Genomic DNA, 23,943 nt, shown 5'->3' on the forward strand with positions numbered 1-23,943 from the left:
AGAGTACAGGTATAGTTTGGACAATGAACTAGATAATTGCTTTAGTTAGAAGCACCCTCTACATCTTTCACAGATGTAAGAATTTAGTCAGTACCTTTTAGCTTGTAGTCAAAATGGAGAATCTAGGAGAACATGGTGATTTTTCTCCCCCTCACCTAGGAATGTTTCTCAAGACTGTCACAGGCAAAGAAACGTAGAAGGCTGGAGAGTCTGTTCATCACCTCTGCAAGTGAGCTTCCCTGATCATTCCTCTGTGGATGTAGAATCTGGAATGGACTTTTTCATCATGTGACCAGACTTGGGTTTTCCAGCTTCTTTGTGACAGATCTAAGAACCCATTGACCCTTATAGCTCTGATTCCATTTCTGAAGATGTCTTGCAAGAGAATACAGGCCCAACATCCCCAGACATGAACAAAATAGAACACAAATTCTTCCTGCCTCATTTCCTTGGAAGGAACTCCAAATCTTAACTTCATCAAATCAAGTAGGAATATTCATTTTTGAAATAGTTTATTAATCCTTCAAAGATTGTTGTCCCTCTTCTGCTGCTGCATTTAAATAAAATCTACTGTCTTTTGTTTTCTTCCCTGTTATTGGTTCACCCATCGAAGCCTAAGAAAAGGGCTCATTACTTTGCATGGCACTGTGCTAAGGATCCATTCATTGATCCAGAAAATACAGCAGTGCCATTTTATTAAACTAATTCATAGGGTGTTTCTAAAGTCCATTATTTGCTCAGGTCATGCTTCACTTTCATTCTATACCAAGATTTACACAGACTCAAATTTTTAACACATTCCCTTTCTTTGTATCAGAAATTACACCACTGAAATATGCCAAGAAATGCTGTCATGCAATCATGCACTCTATAAATAAGATGGTCTTACCCTGAAAATAGCAAGGTAGCAGCAGTTAGTGCAGTCACTGAGACCTTGCACTCTAGAGTCAAACTCTTTGGATTCCCTGTTTACAATCTGTGAAGGTGTGAGTGGGTTTTTCAATTACTCTAATCCTCAATTTCTTTACCTATGAAATGGGGATATGATAAACAAGATCTTACTCAAAGTTTTGTCATGATAATTCAATGAGAACATCCATGTAAAGCACATAGCACAGTGCCTGCCTCACACTAGGTACTAGTCATTATTATTCAAATTTGTTACACTAGATTCTGACCTTTCTCTGAAGCAACCAAAACCCTATGGATTGAAAAATAATAATATTCCAAATTCTAATCTAAATTCTCAAAGGAAGTGTTTGCAATTTCTTCCAAGTGGCATGTCCTTCTAATTGGTATGAATCCCATTTAGAGTTGGCTCACATGCTGCCTCAGGAGCTTCCTGCTCATAGAGAGTTGCCCAATGGACCAAACACTTGACTACAGTCAAGAGATGTGGCTTATTGTCCAAACTTTGCCACCAACAAACTAATTGACTGTGATGACAAGCTCTTTCCCATCTCAGGTCCTCAAGTGTCTCATCTGAAAATATATATATATGATTGCCAAGTTATCTTGCACACCAACAACTCAGGAAATTATAAGGTTGTTTTCAAGAATACCTTTCCTAAGGATGCTGGAGAAGCTGAGAATTCCTCCCAGTGATGGGACATCTTTGCGGAAGCAAAGGGAGGAACAAGAGCAGGGTCCTTTTCCTAGTTGAAAGACCACACATGAGAGCGTAATCCCTTGAGAAGAATTCTTTCTAACATGGTGGACAAATTGGGCCATGACTCTCTCAGGGTCCCTACAAGATACAATGCTATATAGAGGAATAGAAAACAGCATTCTAGAAGGCAACACTGTGGTTGAAAAGGCAAGCTTCACAAAGGTAAAAGTATAGCAATAAAATGAGTATAATTAATTGATTAATGTTAGGAAACATTTATACAGGGTTATCATGTACAAGGCACTGTTCTAAGCACTATTAACTCATTTCATTCCCCCAATAATCCTTATAAGACAATTTCTATTATTATTTCCATTTTCTAGATTAGGAAACTGAAACATATAGAGATTAGTAAATTTGTCCAGGGTTGCATAGTTAGTAAGTACTGGAGCTAGGATTCAAATCCAGGTAGTATAGCTCTTGATTAGTCCATGCTCATAACCAAGATATAAAAGGATAAGCAGGGTCAGGTGAAGACAGAGAAGGTGACAAGGAGTCTCTAACTTTGGCAGGCAGGAGCACACAACTAGCCTAATATAGCTATGAGCCACAGTGTTCAGACCTTCACAAATCAAGAGGAAGTGAAATGAATCACCACTCAATCTCAGTACCCCATCATCCTGAGCCAATTAGGAATTTTCTTTTCATAGTGCTGCTCTCCTTGCATTTCCAAAATAACAGTACACTCCATTCTGAAATCCAGTATTTTATATTTGATTGACATCAACTTCACAAATATTATAAGGTTATTTTATGTGGCTGTGCTAGGCACTGAAGTCCAAACAGGAAAATAATAGAATGCTTTAGCAACACAAAGTATATTAAAATGCAAAATGGGTTCCCATTTGACAGGCAAGAAAAGTGAGGTTCAAAGAAATTCGCTTTGCTCACAGTGAAATGCTGACAGATCTAGAGGCAAAGTCAGTCCTACTACTTTGTCTCCACCCAAGCTTGCCATCTGAAGAAAACAAAAAACATAAAACCTTATACATTTTAGTCTAAAGTCTAGACAAATGATGATTATGTGACATTTTTAAGTCTGAAGTAAGAAACATTCAGGAAAGGAATCACAGAGACTCTGGCTTGGGATCTATAGGAAAGGACATTCTCATGATGATAATGGGCTAATAATGGAAAGGAACCCTTTGCAAAGGAGCAGGCTCTCGGGCTCAGGCACCGGGAGTTATCAAGTTGAGGGTGTTTATAACTCTAGGATGCCTTGTCCAGGCTCAGAGAAAAGAAACCCACTTCCCTGGATAAAGCAGAGAAGGTCACCGGATGATGATTAACAGATATTTGAGTAGACAGCAGGGATACTATGGAAAGGATTTCTGAATTGGGAAGACAGTGGTCCATTACAAGTCCAAGATGCTATTATGATGACAGTGACAATGACAGGTGATGATGATGATGATGGTAATGAAAAAGAAGAAAAGGAGGAAGAGAATGATTAACTATACTAAAAATTATTATTGTTTTTAATTCTATTATCAAATCTAAATAACCAAGCTGGTTTGAAATTAATCAGTCAGCCAACGAAAAATAATTAGATCTTGTATAATTGGTAGTTAGAGTGAATTCAGACATTTGTCTTTCTTTGAATTAGCAGCTTTCTGGCTAACTCATTTATTTTCAAGCTGGCATGTGTGGGTCTTTATGATTGTGCCCTGTTCTTAGGCAGCACTGTTGGTAACTATGAATAACATGGGTTTTCTGTGGTTTTATCAAGAGTGAGGATGGCTTACGGTGATTCTTCAGAGCCATGTTCCTGGTTCCCCTCCAGAGACCAAGCAGGTTGCCAGCAAGTGGACAGAGGCCTCAATACAGGGGAGTAGAAAAAGCATTGCCCAGGAAAAACAATAAAGTTGCAGTCCCCGAGCAGCATGATGCTTCACCCGTGGAGCTCACCAACTACAGGTCATTCCCCAAACCTTAGCCATGACACTGAGCATTAAGTGTCACTCCAAGAAGTCAGCAAGAGAATAAAAATCATGGAACTGTTGATTACAAACACTATACCAACAACAAGTCAGACAAATTTTATTATTTCATTGGCCAGACTGAAACCTTGTCTTGGTATTGTGGATGTGGAGCCTAGGGTGTTATGAGAGCTCTATTTGCCGGCTTCCTGTGTGAAGTAACTGTGAATTCAAATCAGGGATTACAAAATTCCAAAGTGAGCCTTAGCTTTCTGTTTTCCCCCATCCCACCCCCAAGAAATGACCTGCATGCTATGTGATCAAAGCAAGTTACCAGACCTCTCTGGCATGAAGGTAAAAGGAGGGGCTTGGTTTGGACTAATTCTAAGGTCTGTTTCAGTTTTAAAAATCTTTTCTTTCCTCGGAAAGAAGTAGCTTATTCCTCAGCTTAGCGACTCCAAGATGGTTCAAGAGATTGGGCAAAAGCAAGGGAAGTACACATTCAATGCTGACCTCCAAGAAGCTTTTAAAGCTGGACAATGAAATTACTGAGTACTCTGGATAATCAAAATAAAGTTACCGCCATTCCCCAGGGCTGCCTCTAGCAGACACAGAAGGCGTCAGACATATTGGTCTATCAGTCTTGGTTTCTCTTGTGTGAAATGAAAGGGCTACACTAGCTGGAGATCTCTTAGGCTACTTTCTATTCTAAGATCCTGTGAATTTATTTTCAATTGTTTTTTTTTTTTTTATAAAAAGGATACAAAAAGACTCTCTGGTAAAACATTTCCCTATGTTCCAAAACCTAACAAGAAACAGAGCAAGATCCTTAAATGACTTAAGTTTACTCATGAAGAAAGTCAATGTGAATTTGATTTGCTGCCTATATGGATGTGTGCTCTTTTGTCTTGTCAAAATGATGTTCGTTTACAGGGAGGGGAAGAACTGGATAAGCTCATGCAAAGTCCCCCTCCCACTGTATCTACTGCTGGGCTCTCACTGGAAGGGGGTGGGAGGAGTGGAGAATTTAATACTCTGTGAAGGTTTTATTAAAATATGGATTCCTCTTAATTTTTTAAAAAAGATTTAATTGCCTTGTTCCTTCTTGATGTTTCCTTCAACCCAAACCACTGGTAAAAGCTTAATTCTTCTAAAAGCCCAATTCTACTGCAAAGTAACTCATTCTCCTTTTTTTTTTTTTTTAATTACAGTATTCTCAAATGAGGGATGAAGTATTCAAGTCCAACCTGGTCTGTGCATTTATCGTTCTTCTATTTATCACAGCAATACAAAGTTTGCTTCCTTCTTCAAGGTAAATATGAAAGAACTAATTTATCAGGTAAAATGTCCTTATGAGATTATGGTCCCTTACCTGGAGCCAGCCAGCTGTCTTTCAAAAAGATCAGAATTTAAAATAACTGGGTCCAGGACCCACACCAAAATGTTTGACAATATTAATGTTTACTCTGATTGTCTTACTCTGCATAGTAATCTCATTATTCTGACAGGGCTAGAGTCTTTTCCCCATTCTTAATAAAGACAACAACCAAAATTAAAGTAGGCCCCACTCTTATTTGACATTACACCCAAGAATGCAGAAAGTAAGTCCAAGAGCCTCAGTCATCCTTTACTTATTCATTTGTTAGTATAAATTGTTCATAGATACAGCATCATAGCTTCCTGGGTGAACAAAATTGGCACTTTATTAATAGCACAAACGCCTACATGTGGCCAGTCATTGCTCCAAATATTTTAATACGATAACTCCTGAAATCCCCATGGCAACCCTCTGATTCCATGGTTCTATGATTCTCCCCATTTTAAAGAAGAGGGAACTGAGGCTTAAAGTAGTGAAATAAGTTGCCCAAGATCTCACAGTTGAAAGATGTCACAGCTTGGATTCAACTCAGGAAGTCTAGCTTTGGAGCTTGGGTTCTTAACACTCTACTAGGCACATACATATATTGTCCAGGTTATGGGTGCCATGGCTGGGATTTGAACCTAGCTCTGGATTAGTCCAATGACCTGCTTTTTCCTCTGTCCTACACTATAAGCTAGCTCCTCCCTCTTTTCTCAGCCAAATTGCCTTCTCTCTAAAATTATCATGAGTTTTTTTCCTTTCACATGGTTAAAAATAACATCAAGTATTCTTTAAATATTTAATATAAGCAAGGCAGCATGCTAGCCCCTGTGGATGGTACAATTTTGCAAGAGAAAGTCTGTACTGTCTAAGACATAATATAGTGGGAGACAGAGACATTAACAATGGCTCCCGCTAACTGAGCACTTAAGTACTAAATGTTTGCATAGATTGTCTAGAAAAAAGCTTCAAAAGTAACCAGTAGGTGAGACAGCATTCTAATTCTCATTTTGTAGATGAGGATTTATCCCAGGTCACATTTCTATAACATCTGACCTGAGATTTGAACCCAGAGACAGAGTCTGTGCTTTTAACTACTTACCTGCTTTGCATCAAAATCAGTGACTCATTCAAAAAAAAACATTGCAGAAAAGATATAATTTTGGGTTGAGTAGAATAAGGGAGAAAAAGTGGAAGAAAATTCGCATTTAGAAAGGGGGATTAACAAAGGCTCAGAAGTGTGAAAGACCTTGTGTTTGTAGAACAGTGAGTAAATAGCAGAGCCTATAGTAAAGGATCTGCGCAAGGATATGGTGGGCACTGAGGCTGAAAAAGGAGTGAGCTAGCAGAAGTTCAGTGTCCATAACTACGTTAAAGACTTTAGAATTGATCCCAGGGACAGGAAGGAGCCCTTGAAGATTTTTAGGAAGGTTGTAGCATGATTCTGTGAAAGAAAGATGTTCAAGTTAACAACCAATCGGAGAATGGCAACGTGTGACATTTTCTGGATTGGCAAGGGACAGTAGGAGAAGGAGAGAGGGATTCCGCGAAGACGGTGGCAGAAGTGGCATGTTTCGGAATCTCTCAGAATCCCCATATATTTGACCAACTAGATAACTAAACCAAAAAGCTCATGGACTAGCTTTATAACAAAAACAGGTGATGTGGTAGCCCAGAAATTCCAAAATGGAAGTGGGTAGTGATAATCCCCCAATAGCCTCAAGATTTGTGTGATATCATCATCTGTGTGGGAGAAAGCAAAAAGTAGTACTGGGAATCTGCCATACCTGGGAGCACAGGGACCCAATATGGCCAACAGATATTCACTGGAAAGTGCCATGGCCCAAACTGAGAAAGCAACTGAAAGTGGGAAGGAGTTTTCCCAATCCAATAGCAGCTGAATGCAGAGGTCCACACACAGTAAAGTCTGAAGATCTGGAACCACCAAGACACCAGGAAGTCCCAAAATTGACCATCCAAATCTCCCTCGTGGGATAAAGCCCTGTAAGGGCTGTGAATGAAGTCAAAATTACTCACAATAAAGGTTATAGAGGAGAGGAGAAGGGCCAGGTAAAAGTGGGAAGGGAATCGAGCTATCGTGTTTTTGAATGTTACATGAAAACAACCAAAAACAAAGTTCTGTAAAGTTAAAAAAATACTATCCTCAACCACATTCTCTAAAAGTTCAGGGAGGTGTTTTACACAAAAAGGAACAGCAAAGTATATTGATAGCAATCCCATTCTAAGCTATTATAAGAAAAAAGAGAATAAAAGTAGAGTAATATCCTTATAGCCATTGAAAGCACTCCAAAAAGACATGCCCACAAACTATATCAAAACTTTAACCTATTCTTCAAAAGGAGCTGAAGCACTTAGTGTGATTCAAGACATTAAATACCTAAGTCAGAAGTAAAAAAACTTAGAAATTTGGCAAGAGAGCTCAGAAAAGAAATAGAAATAAAATAAAGACACATTTCAAAAAAGAAGACTTAACAAAATGGAATATACAGCACATAAACACAGCAAATAATGACTTAAGAGAGAGAGAAGATGAAAGAAAGAACATTATTAAGTCAAAAAGAAAATCAACAAGATTGGCAAAGCCTTCTTTCCCACCTAACCACCACACAACCAAGGATGCAATATGCTGATCATGTATTTCAGCTGAAAGAGCTGTGAGACACAAACTCTTTCTGAGGAAGAGAACTTAGGGAAGTCCAAGCCAAGAGGGGGAAACAAGGACACTAGAAGAATCTGAAGCTGCCAGTACACATATTAATAGCTACAGCAAACGCTAAACATAGCCCAACCCCAAGCCAGATTAACATAAATCCTCATGGCAAAGATCTATTTACATCAATTTCCATTACCTAATACAATGTGAGTTGTTTTCAACAGAAAATTACAAGGCATGCCAAAAGGAAAGAAGAGATAAAACAACCATCAGAATCAAACTCCTGTACAGCAGATGTTAAAATTATCAGACAGGGAATTTTAAATAATTAATATATTAAAGGGTCTAGTAGAAGTCGACAATGTGCAAAAAGAAATGGATGATACAAGCAGAGAGATGGAAACTCTAAGAGAGAAACAAAATAAAGTCAAAGGAAAGGCTAAAATCAGAAATACTGTGATAGAAATAATGAATGCCTTCAATGGATGCATCTGTAGGCTCAGCAGGCCGAGGAAGTAGTCAGTACACTTGAAGACAGGTCAACAGAAACTTCCCAGACTGAAATGCAGGGGGGAAAATGAATGGGGATAGGGCCAGTGTAACAGGTCAAAGCATCCAAGAGCTCTGTGACAATTTCCAAAGAAGAAACATGTGCATAATTAGATTAACAGGAGAAGAAAGGAGAACTGATCAAAAGAAACAGTTGAGGTAGTAATGGCCAAAAATTTTCCAAAATTAATGACAGACACCAAACTACAGAACCACAGAACCACAGGGATTAAGCACTTTGGTTAAATAATCAAGCAGGATAAACACACACACACACACACACACACACACACACAAAGTGTATGCCTACATGACGAGTGCGTTGCACACCCTCTGGGGAATGGTCATGCTTGAAGGTGCAGACCCGGGGAGGTGGGGGGGGTAGGGGATGGAGGTATGACTACATGATGAGTGCCAGGCGCAGTCTGGAGAATGAGAACGGACGCACCTGGGACTCTGACTCGGGGGGATGGGCGGGACATGGACAATGTATATGACCTGAACTTATGTACCCCCATGATGAGCTGAAATAATAAAAAAAAAAAAGTGTATTCAAACTGCAGAAAACCTAAAACAGAAAGAAAATCTTAAACCAGGAGGAAGGACACCACCTTACCTACTAAGGAACAAAGATAGGGATTACATCATATTTTTTGTCAGAAACTGTGCAAGCAAGAAGAGCATGGAGTCACATATTTAAAGTGTTCAAAGAATAACCATCGACTTAAAATTCTGTAGCCTTCATAAGTGAAGGAAAAATAAAGACTGAGACAAATGAAAACTGCATATTCAGCAGAACTTCTCTGCAAGAAACGTAAAAAAGAGGTTCTTCAAAGAGAAAGGAAATCATATAGTCAGAAACTTGAATCTCCATAAAGAAAGGAAAATCATCAGAGAAAAAATAAATGAAGTTAAATAAGATGGGTTTTTTTCTTATTCTTAGTTAACCTAAAACATAGCTGTTTGTTTAAAGCAACAACATTAACAATGTATTTGGTTGTTATAAATATGGGTGAAAGGGAACTGAATGATAGCAATGTGACAAGGGACATGAGGAAAGAATTGGGAATGCCACATTACACATGAAGTGGTGTACTGTTATTTGAAGGTAGACTTAGATTAATTAAAAATGTATATTGTAAACTCTCGAGTCAACACTAAGAACATTTAAAAAGAAATATGATCAATATGCTAAGAAAGGAAATAAAATTAAATCATACAAAATACACAATTGAAATCAGACGACATGCAAAACAAGAGGAACAAACAAAGAATAAATGCAATGGATAAAAATAATGACAAAGATGATAGATATGAATCCAACTTTAAAAATAATCACTTTTAGATCTGTATGTGCTATGCAAAGAATAAGTCAGAGAAGGATACCAGGGAACACCAGGAGAGAATGAGTTTCCTGACTACCTAAGAGACTATGAGGACTAGAGTCCCAGGAAAAGGGGTCTTAGAGTGGTGGGCTGTGAGTGTTGGTGGACTTGCCAGATTCACCCAGACTTTCTGGACTCCCTCTGCACTCCTATCAATGGGAATGTGGGAGGCAAGAAGGGCATGGCCGTAGCTGTTACAGGCTCCCTCTGGATTCCTAAGCACAGGGATTGACATTCCCAACAAACATCTGAGCACCTACTATGTGCCAGTTTGTGCTGGACAATGGAGATATACAGTCAGGGTCCCTGCCATCATAAAGCTTACAATCCAGTGGGGCTAAAAGACGATTAGGGCAAGCATGAGGTGGGATGGGATGTGGAGGAGTGGTGTAAGGCGAAGAGATCAGGGAGGGCTGCCCAGGACAAGTGACAGCGACTGCTCAGCTGCCTCTGGAAGGAGCTCACCAGGTCATGGAAGACCACTGAGAATGTTCTGGAGGAGAGGGTTTGCGAGACTGTAAGGAGTTGTGACTGGTTGGCAGAGGAGACTTTATTGAAGCATTTTAATCAAAGAAGATATGTGATCAGATCTGTGTTTGGAAGGATCACGCTGGCTGTGGACAACGGACAGGAGGGGGTGAGATCTGGAGTTAGGAAGACCAATCAGCAGACAACTGCAAAAATCCAGGCAAGAAATAACAAGAGACAAGAGAGTGGCAGTGGGGTGGACAGCACGGGAAGAATTTGCTGGATATTTAGAGCAGAGAGTTGGCCATTCCCATGATTGACCGGACGTTGGGGATGACAGGGAGGGAGACGACCAGGATGACCCTGAGGGTCTGGACTTGGCACTGGACAAGAGAAGGGGTCACTGTCTTCCGTGCACGGGAAGCGAGCATCACACTTCCCAGCTGGCCTGGGCGGTTCCTGTCCCAGGTGGTGTGACCCAGGAGGTGAGGCAGCTGCAACAGTCTGATTCCTGGGTTTGGGGGAAGAGACCTGGGACCTCACCCAGCAGCTAGTTGGAGTAAGTCTCTGACTCTAGGGTCCAAGCTCCAGCCCATGACTGAAATACAGCCAGTGCACCAACCTCCCTTGCTTAGAGAAGCGGAGAGACCTGACAATGAAGGAAACTATGAAGCTGAACTCTGACCAGACGATCCACATGTGGGAATTGAGTGGCCCATTTGCTCCAGACACAGCAAAAGCTTTCTTTAATAAGTGCTGGTTTCCTCGCCAACTCATTTTGTTTCTGATTGATGCTTTGTGACTAAACAGATGGTGAGTGCCTTTCCCTGGTATTTCTTCTGTCACGGTTTTTTCAGGAGATGAGGCAGTCTCTATTCATATGACCACAGCTAATTCCCAGACCTGAAGCAAAAATTAATGGACCCTAGCAAAGAAAGACAGTGCTTGCTCAGCTCTTTCCTTTAATCTCCACATGCACCCAGATGTTCCCCTCCAAGCAGGGTAAACTGAGGGAAGATTTAAAAAGTTCCATTTGCAATTATAGAACAATATGCCTAAGTTTGCACGCATGGTGATGAGACGGGGGGGGGGGAAGAAAAGAGGGAGGAAGGGTGGGAGGGGGGAAATGGGAAAAAGAAAGGGAGAGGTAGTGAGCAAGAAAGGGAGGAAAGAAAGAAAGAGAGAGAGAGAGGGAGGGAGGGAGGGAGGGAGGGAAAAGAGAGAAAGAGAAAGAAAGAGAAAGAAGAAAGATGAAAGAAAGAAAGAAAGAAAGAAAGAAAGAGAGAGAGAGAGAGAGAGAGAGAGAGAGAGAGAGAGAAAGAAAGAAAGAAAGAAAGAAAGAAAGAAAGAAAGAAAGAAAGAAAGAAAGAAAGAAAGAAAGAAAGAAAGAAAGAAAGAAAGAAAGAAAGAAAGAGAAAAAGAAAGAAAGAAAGAAAGAGAAAAAGAGAGGGAGGGAGGAAGGAAGAGGCACTGAGTCTTATTATTTTCTGTGCATTTTACTAGCTGTATCTATGTATTTAATTTCTCTGAAGCCTCTGTTTTCTCACCTGTAAAGTGGGAATAATGATGCCCACTTGTCAAAATTGCAGTAAGAATTAAATTAACCATTCCCATTTTTGTTAAATTCTATTTCCCTTCCCCTTACAGAGCCACAGAATTTTCCTCTGTTGAAAGGGCTAAGAATATCTGCCTCTCAGGATTGTGGCAAGGGCCAAATGCACTATTGCACTCGCAGGCTCTTTGTAGATTCTAAAGTGTCATCGTTCAGTATGACCCAAGTTTCTGTTTCCTATTGCACCACGAAATGCTATAGGCTATTTACTCATCCCCACTGATCCCTGCTTTCCCAGCAAATGTCAAATCATGATATCAACCCTAACTCTGCTTTAAAGGCAGACTGCAGAGAATAATTAGAACTTAATGTCTAGAAATTATTTGGGTAGAGCTGTTTGCAAATCCCTTGTCATTCTTTTTGAGACTCGATTTCAGAAATGAAAGGTTTCCTTGCCTCTTATGTGTACCAACAATGCAAAAGCAAATTGAGAACCTCTGGATCCCTGAGTAGCTCTATAATTAGATAAAATTCACAATCTGATGCATAATGTTTATGTGTGAAAAAATAAATGAATGCTGAGGAGCTGCTGCAGAGATTTCCAGAGGAATTTTATATGCGGTGCCAGCACCTCGCTTAAAAAAACCTGTCTTATAATTAATGCTTTTCCCATAGATCTTTGAAATGCCTTTGGTTTCCTGAATTTCACCATGAACACAGAAAGAGAACTAATATTTCTCTGAGTTCTTATTTTACTGTTTTATTACTTTATTTAACCTCCTTTAAAAGGCTGTAAGCCAGGCATGGTGGTGCGTGCCTTTAGTCTCAGCTACCCAGAAGGCTGAGGTGGGAGGACAGCTTGAGCCTAGGAGTTCGAGCTTGCAGTGCACTATGATTCCACCTGTGAACAGCCACTGCACTCCAGCCTAGGCAACACAGTGAGACCCTGTCTCTAAAAAAGTAATAATAACAATTTCTTTCAAAGGTAGGCCTAAAAATTTTGGTTTTACAGATGAAAAATGGTGCTCAGAAGAGTTAGTTACCTCGCCCAAGACTGAGCTATTTGGTTATGTTTTGGAACTGCAGGTCCAAACATGCAGGGCTTTGCTCTTGCCACAGGCCATGCTGCCTGTCTTTCACCTCCCTTTCCCTTTGTCAGCAAACCCAAAAGGAAGTCATTTAAAACCATGTCAGGGGTTCAGGTGGGTTCTGTGTGCAGTTCATCTCACACAGCCCTCCAGCATGCCCTGATGGCCCCCAGAGTATACACAAAAGCCCAATAGTTAAACGGGCAACAAAATATCTATTTTATAAATTTCCAAACAAATGAAACCAGGATGAAAGCTGGAATACATAATGTGGCTAAAGTCAAGAGATCACATGGCCTCTATCCTGAATCTCCTGAATCTCTGCCTGCCCCCTGGACCCCACCTTCAAACTCCAGTGTGAGACCCTACCATTCTGATGCTGGGAAAGACCAAAATAAGGCACACCTGCCAGTGCCAAAGATGAGTGCGTCTGACCTCAGAAGGTGTCTATCTGTGCCCAGGGCCAGAGCTAGCAGGCCTGGGCTTCGTTTGAAGGAAGAGGTGGCCAGACCTCCTCCCTTAGGGCAGATTAAGGCTCTGGCTTCTCTCTCATCTCAGTGGATCTAAGAGGAGGAGAAGACAAGTGTCTCAACTGTGCATAAACACTGACCTTTAACAGTGACCCTGCCCTCCAAGAATAGTGAGGTCCACTGAACATCCCAGATGGGTTGTGGGTTAGCCCTTCCTCCTTCCTTGGTGAAGACACAGCAAGCAGGTAGACAGAAAGTCTGGGAGTGTGGGTGGGAGGCCTCTTCCCTATGAAGGCTGGTGAGGGGATAAACAGAGTCTTCTCTCCCCACAAAAATCATAAGGCAGTGGATATTTACTGAGCATCCTCTGTGTACCCAACCCTATGCCAGATATCATGGAAAAATGGAAAGGAAAGCTGAGCTTTGCAGGATGAATGGGACATGCCCCAGGCTGCACACAATTCTGTATTGCCCAAACCACGGAGTGCAGAGAAGTGAGAGAGAGAGAGTAAAGGCAGGGGAGACAGCCAAGAGCAGCCGGGCAAGGCCTGTACGCCATGCTGAGGGCCACAGACTTTATCTGGATGGCAGTGGTAGAGGATCCTGCTGAGCAGCTTGCAAAGTTGCCTTTCCCTGGTTTGCTTCTGCCTTACACTTTGTTTTGGTTTTTTTTTTTTTTCAATTTTAGGCATTTCTTTATTTCAAAATATTAAGGGGATACAAATGTTGTTACATGCATACCTTTTATTGTACTTAAAAGTGGGGGCTTTTAGTGTGCACATCACCCAAATAGTGTTCATTGTACCCGATAGGTAAGTTTTTACTTCTCCCCTTTCCCCTCCCCCCTCCTTGGTTTCCAATATCCTTTACATCTCTTTGTGCCCATGTATGCCCATCAATCACCTCTCAATTATTAATATTAGAGAGTACATGTGGTGTTTGTTTTTCCATTCCTGAGATATGTCACTTAGGATTATGGTCTCCAGTTCCAACCAAGTTTCTGAAAAGATACTATTTCATTCTTTTTTATATCTGAGTAGTAACTCCATAGTATATATATACCACATTTTCTTTATCCACTCATTAATTGATGGGCACTTAGGTTGATTCCATCTACATCATTGCAATTGTGAATTGTACTGTGATAAACATTAGTGTGCACGTATCTTTTTGATAAAATGCCTTCTTTTCCTTTGGGTAGATACCCAATAGTGAGATTACTGGATTGAATGATAGGTGTACATTTATTTCTTTGTAGAATCTCCCCCATACTGTTTTCCATAGAGGTTGTTCTAATTTGCAGTCCCACCAACAATGCATAAGTATTGCTTTCTCCCTACATCCATGCCAGCATCAATTGTTTTTTAATTTTCTAATAATGGCCATTCTGACAGGGGTAAAGCAGTATTTCATTGCCTCACACTTTGAAACAAGACACGATGGCTGCCTCGTGTTATTGAGACACACCAGCCTTGGAATTGGCCCCTTCTCTCATAGGACTGCCTGACAAAGGGATCCACCTGTGTTCTCTTTCATTCATCTTCCTCGATGCCCAGGAATAATGGTGTGTTGTCAGGGAGTGTTTTTCCAGCCTGTCTGGGGGGAAGTTTCCCATCTGCCTAGAGCCCTCTGGGAACTTACTGATGCGCAAAACTTCTGTTCTTATACAGAACTCCCACAGAGAGTTCTTGTCAAGGTGATCTACAAAATCAAAATTGTGCAAGTGAAAAAACAAAACAACACGAAAACCAAACTTCTAATAATGATAGCTGGGGCTGTGGGAGGAGTCACTTTCCAGCCTTCATATTCGTTGACCACACAGAGGGAGCTGACGTTCTTGATTACTCCCTTGTTGTAAATATCTTCCCCCCAACGCCTGCTGCCATGGTGCCATGCACTTCCGCTCTCCTGTCTACCTGACCACATTTCCTAAATTCCTTTTGCTGCCTTCTCTTCTTCCAGCCTGTTAGCTTCTCCCACACCTTCATCTTGGGTCCTCTCACTTCTTGCTGTGCACACCCTCCTTGGGCAAACGCCTCTATTCCCATATCTTCAGCCACTGCCTATTCCACCCAGCCCAAGTTTCACAACCATCCTTCTAGCTATCTAGACATCTAGATATTTCCCACTGGATAATCCGCAAGTACCAAACATTCGGCTTGCCCCAAATCAACTTCATCAACTTATCTCCTGTACAGATTGGCTTCTTTTCCTGTGCTTACCCAGTTAAGATGGTAAAAACATTAGTGCCGTCCTTAATGACTTCGGTCCCTCGAATGCCCCCCCACACACACATACAAAACACATATTAAGATTACCCCACATCTTTCCCTGCACCTCCCAATTATCAGTGCTGATGTCCTATGCTCTTCCCTTGTCAACTCATGCCTCAACTGTTTAAATCTTCTTCCAAATAGTTTTCTTCTTCACTTCGTCCTCCACCTCCCACCACAGTTGTTGCTCAGACCTGATCACGTCCTTCCCTGATTAAACACCGTAAACATCTTCACACTGCCTACAGGACGAAGCTCCCTAGCACAGCATGCATTGAGCCTTTTCCGCTCCGGTCTCACAGCCTCGCCGTCGGGGTTATCAGAAAACTCTGAAGATTGGTCACTCTCATTCTTCTGATGCTTTGCTCATGCTCCCCACTCTTTCCTACCTAAACACCTTCTCTTCAACCTCCAACTCCCAACCCCAATGTCACCTCTTTTGTGAAGCCTCCCTTGATTTCCTTTTATATTTTCCAAAAGATGGCTGTTCATAGCTCTTTCTAGGTCACAGCATATTATATAATAGTTCATCATTTATATGTCCGTATTCCCCTGTGGACAATGACTTTTTAGAAGGTGAGGAAGATGTGTTTTTGGCCCTGGTACCCCTATTGCCTGCCACTGTGCCTAGGAAGAACACTTGTTGCATGAAGAACGCATGATGAAACCACAGAACTAAAAAAGATGACTGCAAACCTAGGGGATATATTACTCACCAAAGTGATTCAAATAGCAGAGTGGTATAACAGAGAGGACTTTAAATCCTAGCTTTAACACTTACCAGATGAATGGCCCCTGGGAAGTTGCTTGCCTCTGATCCTTAAATCTTCATCTGAAAAAGAGAGAGATCAAAAGACCTCTTTAGGTTTGTTCCAAGGAATGAAAATGAGATATTATACATGAAGTGTTCAGCTTAGTGACTAGAACATAGTCAGAGCTCAATACATTATTTACATGAATGTTATTAATAATAAATAAGAAATTTCAGGCAAAAGGATAGTAGAGGTAGTGTTAGGAAAGGGAAATGGATCCAACTTTATTCACTAAATACATATTTATTGAGTACCAGCCAATTAAAGATATTAAAGCCAGGAATGAACATCAATTTATAGAAGAAGGAATAGATATAAAATCTCTCACCACTTCTATCAAGATACCCTTTAACACCTGCATCAGTTTGCTGACTGAAATAAAAGTGGAAAAATTATAGATGCCAGTGTAGGCCATAAATGGCTGGACACAGAATAGAGAACAAGGGATGAACTCCCAAGGAGAAGCAACATGCCTAGTGATGAATTCATTGATAAGGAGAGGAAGCAGTCAAAGATCACTCCAGAGATGGAGTTTTAGATCACAGAGTTGCTGGAAACATCCTAAAACCCAGCACAGGTGTCCAATACACATAGGCTACTACAGAGCTTTAGTGAGAGCTTCAAGCTCAAGATGTAAAACTTGGGAGTGATGTGGAAGTCTTGGATGAGTATGAGTTCTCCTTTGCCCACTTCCCAAATTGCATACAGTCCATTCCATGCAAACCATAATAACCACTAACAAAACTGAGCAACTTGGTACCAATGCCAAGTCCAGTTCTTTGCATCCAGGTAGATGGAGAGGGAAAGTTTCATAAAACCCACCTTGAACAGGAAAAGGCATGTGGATTTGTCTCACGGCCAGAGTATTGAGATAACACTCCAGTGGTGTGTTGCCTTGGCAGCAGTTGCCTAGTAAGAAAAGTCAATGGTGAAAGAAGAGAGAAAAAATGGGCAGGAGCAAGAAATCAAGCCAAATATTTGATGTTCTTTGCAAAGTTGCTTAATAGAGAGAGTATTCTAGGGATGGATGTAATTTTTAATATCTCTCCTGCTAAGCCCTTTTCTTGAACAAATAGAACTTTAGAAGAATTACTGGGTGCAGATGCAAAGGGTGGGAAGGGAAACCATGAACACGATCGCCACCGCTGCTCAGCATGGGGGGATCAGAACATTGACGCCCTGTGACATTCTGTGTTTCCCTGCAGAGTGATGCCAATGACCATCCAGTTCTCCATCCTGATTATGCTGCACTCGGCTCTAGTCCTCATCACCACAGCAGAGGATTATAAGTGTTTGCCCCTCATCCTCCGGAAAACTTGCTGTTGGATCAACGAGACCTATTTGGCCCGGAACGTCATCATCTTTGCATCCATCTTGATTAATTTCCTGGGTGCCGTCCTCAATATCGTAAGCATCCCACATCCTCCAATCCTGTGGTGTCCAGCGTGCAGTCAAACATTAAGAGTTTGTGGAGCCTACAGCTTCTTGCATTACCCTTCCTTGGTACCAGTAACCTTCATTCATGTGCCTGGTCCAGCCCCAAGCTTAGAGACAGAGAACAAAGACGTGGCTACTGCCAGAACTGCGCATTTTACTGTCGGAAAATTGTCTATTTCCCAGCAGAAGCGGTTATTTGCTCCAAAGGAGCTTCAAAAGCCTTTCAGTTTCTGTATTGTCAGTGGCCAATCAATTATATCATAAATCATAGTTACCATTTATTTATTAAGTACCAGTACCTACCTGCTATGTGCCATGCACTGAAGGGGGAGCTTTGCACGTGTTTTGTATCTAATCCTCACATAGACCCCTTGAGGTAAGTCTCGTTATCCCCACTTTACAGCTGAGGAAACTGAGGCTCAGAGACATGAAATAACTTGCTAATAAGGTCTGTCTGACTCCATGACCTATGCTCACTCTAATATGCTAAACTGTATCTCTGGGAGTGGGAGCAGGGTGGGGGAAATGGAAATAAAATAGCTGCCACTCATTGAGCACCTACTATGTGCTACAGGTAGGTATTATTGTCCCCATTTAATGGATGAGGAAACTGCATTTCAGGAAAGTTGAGTTTCTTGCCTATGACTTTCTGAGAGTTTATATGTGATGTGACACATGGACTGAGATGAAATTCCAACTGCTGTGATATTTATCACTGTTTTAATTTGGTGATCCATGTTTTAATGGTTTCATTTTCTTTGTAGAGTGGCACTGTGGTAGCTGTAGGTATTTTCCATGTATATGCAAATGGTCTGTGTTGTCCATGACTCAGGCAGCTACTAGATCTTTGAGGTGATATGTCTGATTCCAGGTCTTGAACTTGGCACATTAAGAGAGGCTAGTTGAGGCATCGTCTTTTGGCTGAATCCATCACTGCACTCTTTGGGCCTGAGGGAGGGTCCCCAAGTATTCAGAGAACCGAACTGTAGACTCCCACAATCATTGGCCTATGACTTGGAGGCTTAGACTGCCTGAAATTCACTGTCCAAATTGGCCTGGTAACCACCTTGCTCAAGTTCTGTGGTTGTCCTTGCAGTGAAGGACTCTGGAAAACAAGAAAGAAAATGAATATTTTATAGATTGTGACAATGGAAATGGAAGTGCATAGGATCATCGATCACAGGCTGTGGAGTGGCAGGTAGGATCTCAAGTCTTGATGACGAATGAGATAGTTCTGGGGTGCAGGATTTGGAAATAAGCCCAGTGACTGTGGCCAGCCATGCCACGGTGGTGTGGTAGGAAGATCGGAGCTTTTGGAGTCAGATAGACCTGCATTAAAGTCTCAGATCCACCCATCATCGGCTCGGTGACTCTGGACAAGTTACTTTACTTCTCAGAGCTTCATATTTTTCAGTTGTAAAATGGGGATTAAAAATCGCAGCTACATCACAAGGCGGTCGTGAGGCTTTTTTGTACAGTGTCTGGCACAGAGGAGGCATTTGGCCAATGGTAGTTATTCTTCTCTGAGGGTCACAGAATCCCCAGCAGCAACTGCTGTCACAGGAATGCCCATCCCCCTAGCGCTAAGAGTCTTTCTGGAAAACATGCAGGTGCCTCAGGTCCTCCCAGCTGTTGATCTGGAGACAGGCTGTGCGCTTACCCCAGACCTCTTCTCCTGCCATCTGGTCCTCTCTTCTGAGCTCCACGAGGACATTCCAGTGACCCGAAGTGATGGGGCCAACCGAGCTGTCTGAACCTGGCTTCGTGACTGGCTTGCAAAGCTTTTTCTGAGCCAGTACTTGTTTTTTAAATAAGAGAGATCAAAGCTGGCACTTCTGTTCTGAGACCAAGCCCCCCTCTAGGCCCCCGTCCCCAGGCTTCTGCCGAAGCCCAGCAGCCACCGATAGCACCCCGCTCCCTGTGCAGCACTCACACTGACTTTGTTGTTCCTGTGTTTTTTGTTTTTTGTTGTTGTTCTTTTTTTTTTTTTAATCCGCAGCTGTGGTGTGATTTTGACAAGTCGATACCCTTGAAGAACCTGACTTTCAATTCCTCAGCTGTGTTTACAGATATCTGCTCCTACCCAGAGGTATTTATTTATGAGCTCCGTTGGTGAGAGTTGGACATAGATATCTCTACCAGCTCCAAACAAGCAGACTGGCTGAAGGGCCTTAGAAAGTACTCAAGAGGCCTGTTTTCCTTCTTCTGCCTCTTCCTCCTTCCTGTCTTCTTCTTGCCCTTTTCTGCCTTCCCTTCTCCCCTTATATCTTCTGCTTCTCCTGTCCTCTTTCTGCCCCTCCCCTGCCTCTTTCCTGCCTCCACCGTTTCCCCCTTTCTCTCTCCCTTCTTTCTCCCCCATTCCTTCCTTCTTCACCTTCCCCTCTGTCCATTTCCCTCTTCCCCTTAGCTCTTCCTCTCCTACTCATGTCCCCGAACTCATCTGTAAAATCATGTAGTGAAACAGCAGAATGTGCTGTTGTCTCTATTATCAGGCAGAGGAAGGAGAGAAGGAAGGAGAAAAGGAAGAGAGGAAGGAAGGATACAAGCTCTTGAATTACACAGGCAGAAAGCCACAACTAAGCGTAAAGTGGTACAGGGAGTGCCTGAAGCACCGTGGGGTCAGGAGGCAGCCCGCAGGACTCCCGAGATCATAATGTGTGTCTCACTCACTCTTGGCCACAGAGCCACTGGTCTGTCCCTGGCCCTCGGGGTCAGCCTGTGAGGTCTGGTAGTCGTGGCCCAGACCTTCACATATGGAGGTAGAAGTTCTGGGTCAGGAGTTAGAACAGCTGGGGTGTCCCACCAGACCTCAGCGAAGCCTGGACCCGAGGACTCCGAGTAACTCTTGTTCTCAAAGAGGCGGCCACACTCAGAGACCCCCTCCAACACGTGGATGAAGAAGAGTCTGTAGTCTCTCTTCTAGGCCTGAGGAAGGGTCTGAGAAACATTCCAAAAAGGACAAGGAGAGAAAGCCCCTCCCTCCACCTGCCTGTACAGAGCACCTACTTGACATGCACGACCTCACTAAATCCTTCAGATGCGTAGGGTAGAGGACTTTACTATCTCCGTATTACAGGTGATAAAACTAGGGCTCAGAAAGCAACTTGTTCAGTGCCACTTAGTACTGCTCCTACCTGGCCTCCTTTCTTCCTCACCTCTTTTTATCCTTCCTTCTTTCTGTCCTTCCTTCCTTGTCTTTTTAATTCAGTTATCAAGGCTTGGTACTGTAACTTGAACCATATCTGCCTGATTCTTGATCCCAGCCCACTTCCTAGAGGAGATATTAGATTCTTCTTAGGGTGTGCAGGGCAAGATTGGACTATGTTCCCTGGGACTCCCTCCCACCTAGGAACAAGTGAAGGTTTACTGGACTCTGTGGGATAACAGCTGCCGGAGAACTTCTTGATTTGGAGGGCTTGGAGAGCGTCCCAATTTTGGGGACAGTTAGTAGCTAACATTGGATAGTCAGAGCTAGGCAAAAACTGGATTTCACTTCAACTGAGCCCCCTCACTTGCTAGCAGTGCAAGCTTGAATCTGTTCTTATTCTCTCTGAGCCTCAGTTTCCTCATCTGTAAAATGGGAAAATCAATACCTCATTCACATGGCTATTGTTAAGTACTGTGTTCTCATGGTGCCTGCCTAGATGGGTTAGCAAATGTTTACTTCCTAACGTGGCAGCTGACATGAGGTAGATGTTCATGAACTATTAATCTGTGCCCACATGTCACTATGAATCAACACTGTATACCCTCGGCCCCACACATGAACTCCCAAACTCAGGACCATGGCACTCATAGATTTGCCAGTCCTGAGAAAGCGATGGGTAAGCTTTTTGATCACACAGCTTCATTCCAGTGCCTCAGTTTCCTTATCTGTAAAATAAAGATAAAAGTAGTATCTTCCTCATTGGGTAGTTATGAGGATTAAGTGAATTAATCTGTGTAAAGGGTTTAGAGCCACACTTGGCACAAAGTATCTGCTCATTAAATGTTAGCCATGATTTATGTGTTACTTCCAGTGAAATGATTGTGAGCATGTACTGCCAATATATGTTATAGATAAACATATACGTGTATGTACCTGTACTAAGTGCATAATGTACCAATGTACATTATGAAAAATACTCAAAATATAGGAAAGTTAAAAGTTGAGATAAAATAAATATGAATGATCATTTTACTATTTCCTCCACAACCAAAGGGTCATCTTGCTCAGGAGTCTGCAAACTATGGCCATTGGACAAATTTAACCCTTACTACAACAACCTGATCTGACCCACCATTTGCTATTCTGGGTTTATATATATGTATAGCTGTGCTTTTCTGACTAGGCATTTGTCATTTGTCTGCCAAACTAGAAGGAATTAGACATTCAGACCCTCCAAAGGCTTAATCCAGCTTCCTAGCTCCCACAAGTGTGTGTCCCCAAGCAATTCACTTCATCTTTCTGAGCCTGTCTGTCTACATGACATTTCTGCCTCAGCCCACAAGAAACAATACCCAGTCCAAAAACATGTTATCAAATTGGATGATGTAATATGAAAATGAGGCTGTTACAATATATGGCATAAAGTATAATTTAGTTCTAAACTGGAAGCTTGTCAGCTACTGAAAAAAAAAAAAGTGAAGATGCGAAGAATGAGAGCAAAGAAAGTCAATTCCAACCATGATGTGGGGAGCAGTCCAGGGGAGGGAAAAGACACAGGTTTGTGATATGAATGCAAGTCACATACTCAAACCCAGAATGTCATCATCTCACATGCTGGGATGTGGTTCCTGGGGGCTCAGTAGGAAGGCCCTCATTTTAGAATCATGCCCCTTTATTCTATGCTCTGACACATCAGAATAAACAGTTAACTGTATTTGTAAGAGCAGTCAGAGCTTGCTATGGTTTTGAAGGATGCCCAAGAGCACATTTTTCCATAGAGTTGTAATTATCTGTGTCTTGGCATCCTGGCACTTTCTCCCCTTTCTTCTTATTAGAGTCCTGCCAGCCTTTAAGCTTCATTTCTGCATGATGCTGCTCGGCAGGCCCAATTCCTTCATCACTCTTCTCCCTGCCATCCCACACATCCCTGTGGTATCACCTTAGTACGCACACTCCATCCTTTCTATAGTTGATTTATCTAGCTAGGACATTCTTCCTGTACCCTCAAATTTAAAAATTATTTTAAGGAGAAAAGTTAATATTGTAGAGCTAGTCAAGATTATCCAAAGGGCCCAGCATGGGACAGGGCCTACAGGCTGTATTTAAAAACACTTAAAGAGAAAGAAGGCATACTTCCAATGGAATAACAGGAACAAGAGTTACCCCTCCACCTGAAACAACTAAAAACAATTATTTTCAAGACACTGGACATCAGGCAATGAAGGACAGTAATTCCTGAAAGACAGGAAGCAAATGAAGTGAGCCCTGTGATTATGTGAGCATTGTTATTACTTTCACAGACTATGGCTCAAGGTGGAAGAACCCAGATAGACTTGATTTATTTGAAAATACAAAAGTGAGAGCCTGGGGAGACCACAGGGGCTAGAGTTTGCAGAACACACTACCAGAGAGAAGAGAGTTACATATAGAGAGAAAACCAGCGCTCTGCAGAGGGTCTAATCAGTGCATACATGTGAAGAAATTAATGCTGACAAAAGAACCATCTAAAAGAATCAGTGCCTGGAACTCACACAGAGCTGAAAATTGTGTTTGTTCCTACCAACCAAACTGAAAAACACCATAATTCATGGAACACTACATACAGTATTCAGGAGAGTTTTGCTTGGGTAGTTTAAAATAATTATTTCTAGTTTATATACTGCTCTGGTTCTTCCTAAAATATCTTAAAAGTTAGATCCAAAAAGATCAAACTGTCTGCAAATAATTTAATATGTGTCAAAGAATAAATTTCAAGAATATTTATAGGAATATAGAAATATCTAGGATTTAACAAGGTAAAGACACACTGTCTGGCATCCGATTAAAGATTACCACGCATCAAAAGGAGGAGGACAATATGGCTAATAATGAGGAACTAAATCAACCAAAGGAAACCAACCCAGAATTGAATATGCATGTTGGAATTAACAAACAAAAACAATAGAATAATTATGATAACTGTATTTCAGGTGGAAGGGAACAGAAAAGATTAGATATTGCAGAAGAAAAAAATGAGTGAAACTGATAATAGAGTAATAGAAAGTATCCAAAATGAAATGCAAAAATTAAAAAAAGAACTACAATTAAAAACAGTATCAAGGACAACTTCAAGCAGCATAATATATGTATAATTGGAGTC

At 41.7% G+C, this 23,943-nt stretch overlaps 1 protein-coding gene across 2 annotated transcripts in view; it reads left to right on the forward strand.

Moving 5' to 3' along the window:
* Positions 1 to 23,943, forward strand: part of ADCY8 (adenylate cyclase 8) — a 216,352-nt gene that overhangs the window by 148,192 nt on the left and 44,217 nt on the right. The window contains exons 9-11 of one of the 2 annotated variants that reach the window (XM_045560407.1): positions 4,800 to 4,900; positions 17,425 to 17,626; positions 19,656 to 19,745. The exons of the other annotated variant lie outside the window; for it this stretch is intronic. Of the exons in view, the coding sequence (XP_045416363.1) occupies positions 4,800 to 4,900; positions 17,425 to 17,626; positions 19,656 to 19,745 (393 nt within the window). The remainder of the gene's footprint in view (positions 1 to 4,799; positions 4,901 to 17,424; positions 17,627 to 19,655; positions 19,746 to 23,943) is intronic. 2 annotated transcript variants of the gene reach the window in all.

Source organism: Lemur catta, chromosome 9, assembly GCF_020740605.2.
Source record: "Lemur catta isolate mLemCat1 chromosome 9, mLemCat1.pri, whole genome shotgun sequence".
NCBI classification, from domain to species: Eukaryota; Metazoa; Chordata; class Mammalia; order Primates; family Lemuridae; genus Lemur; species Lemur catta.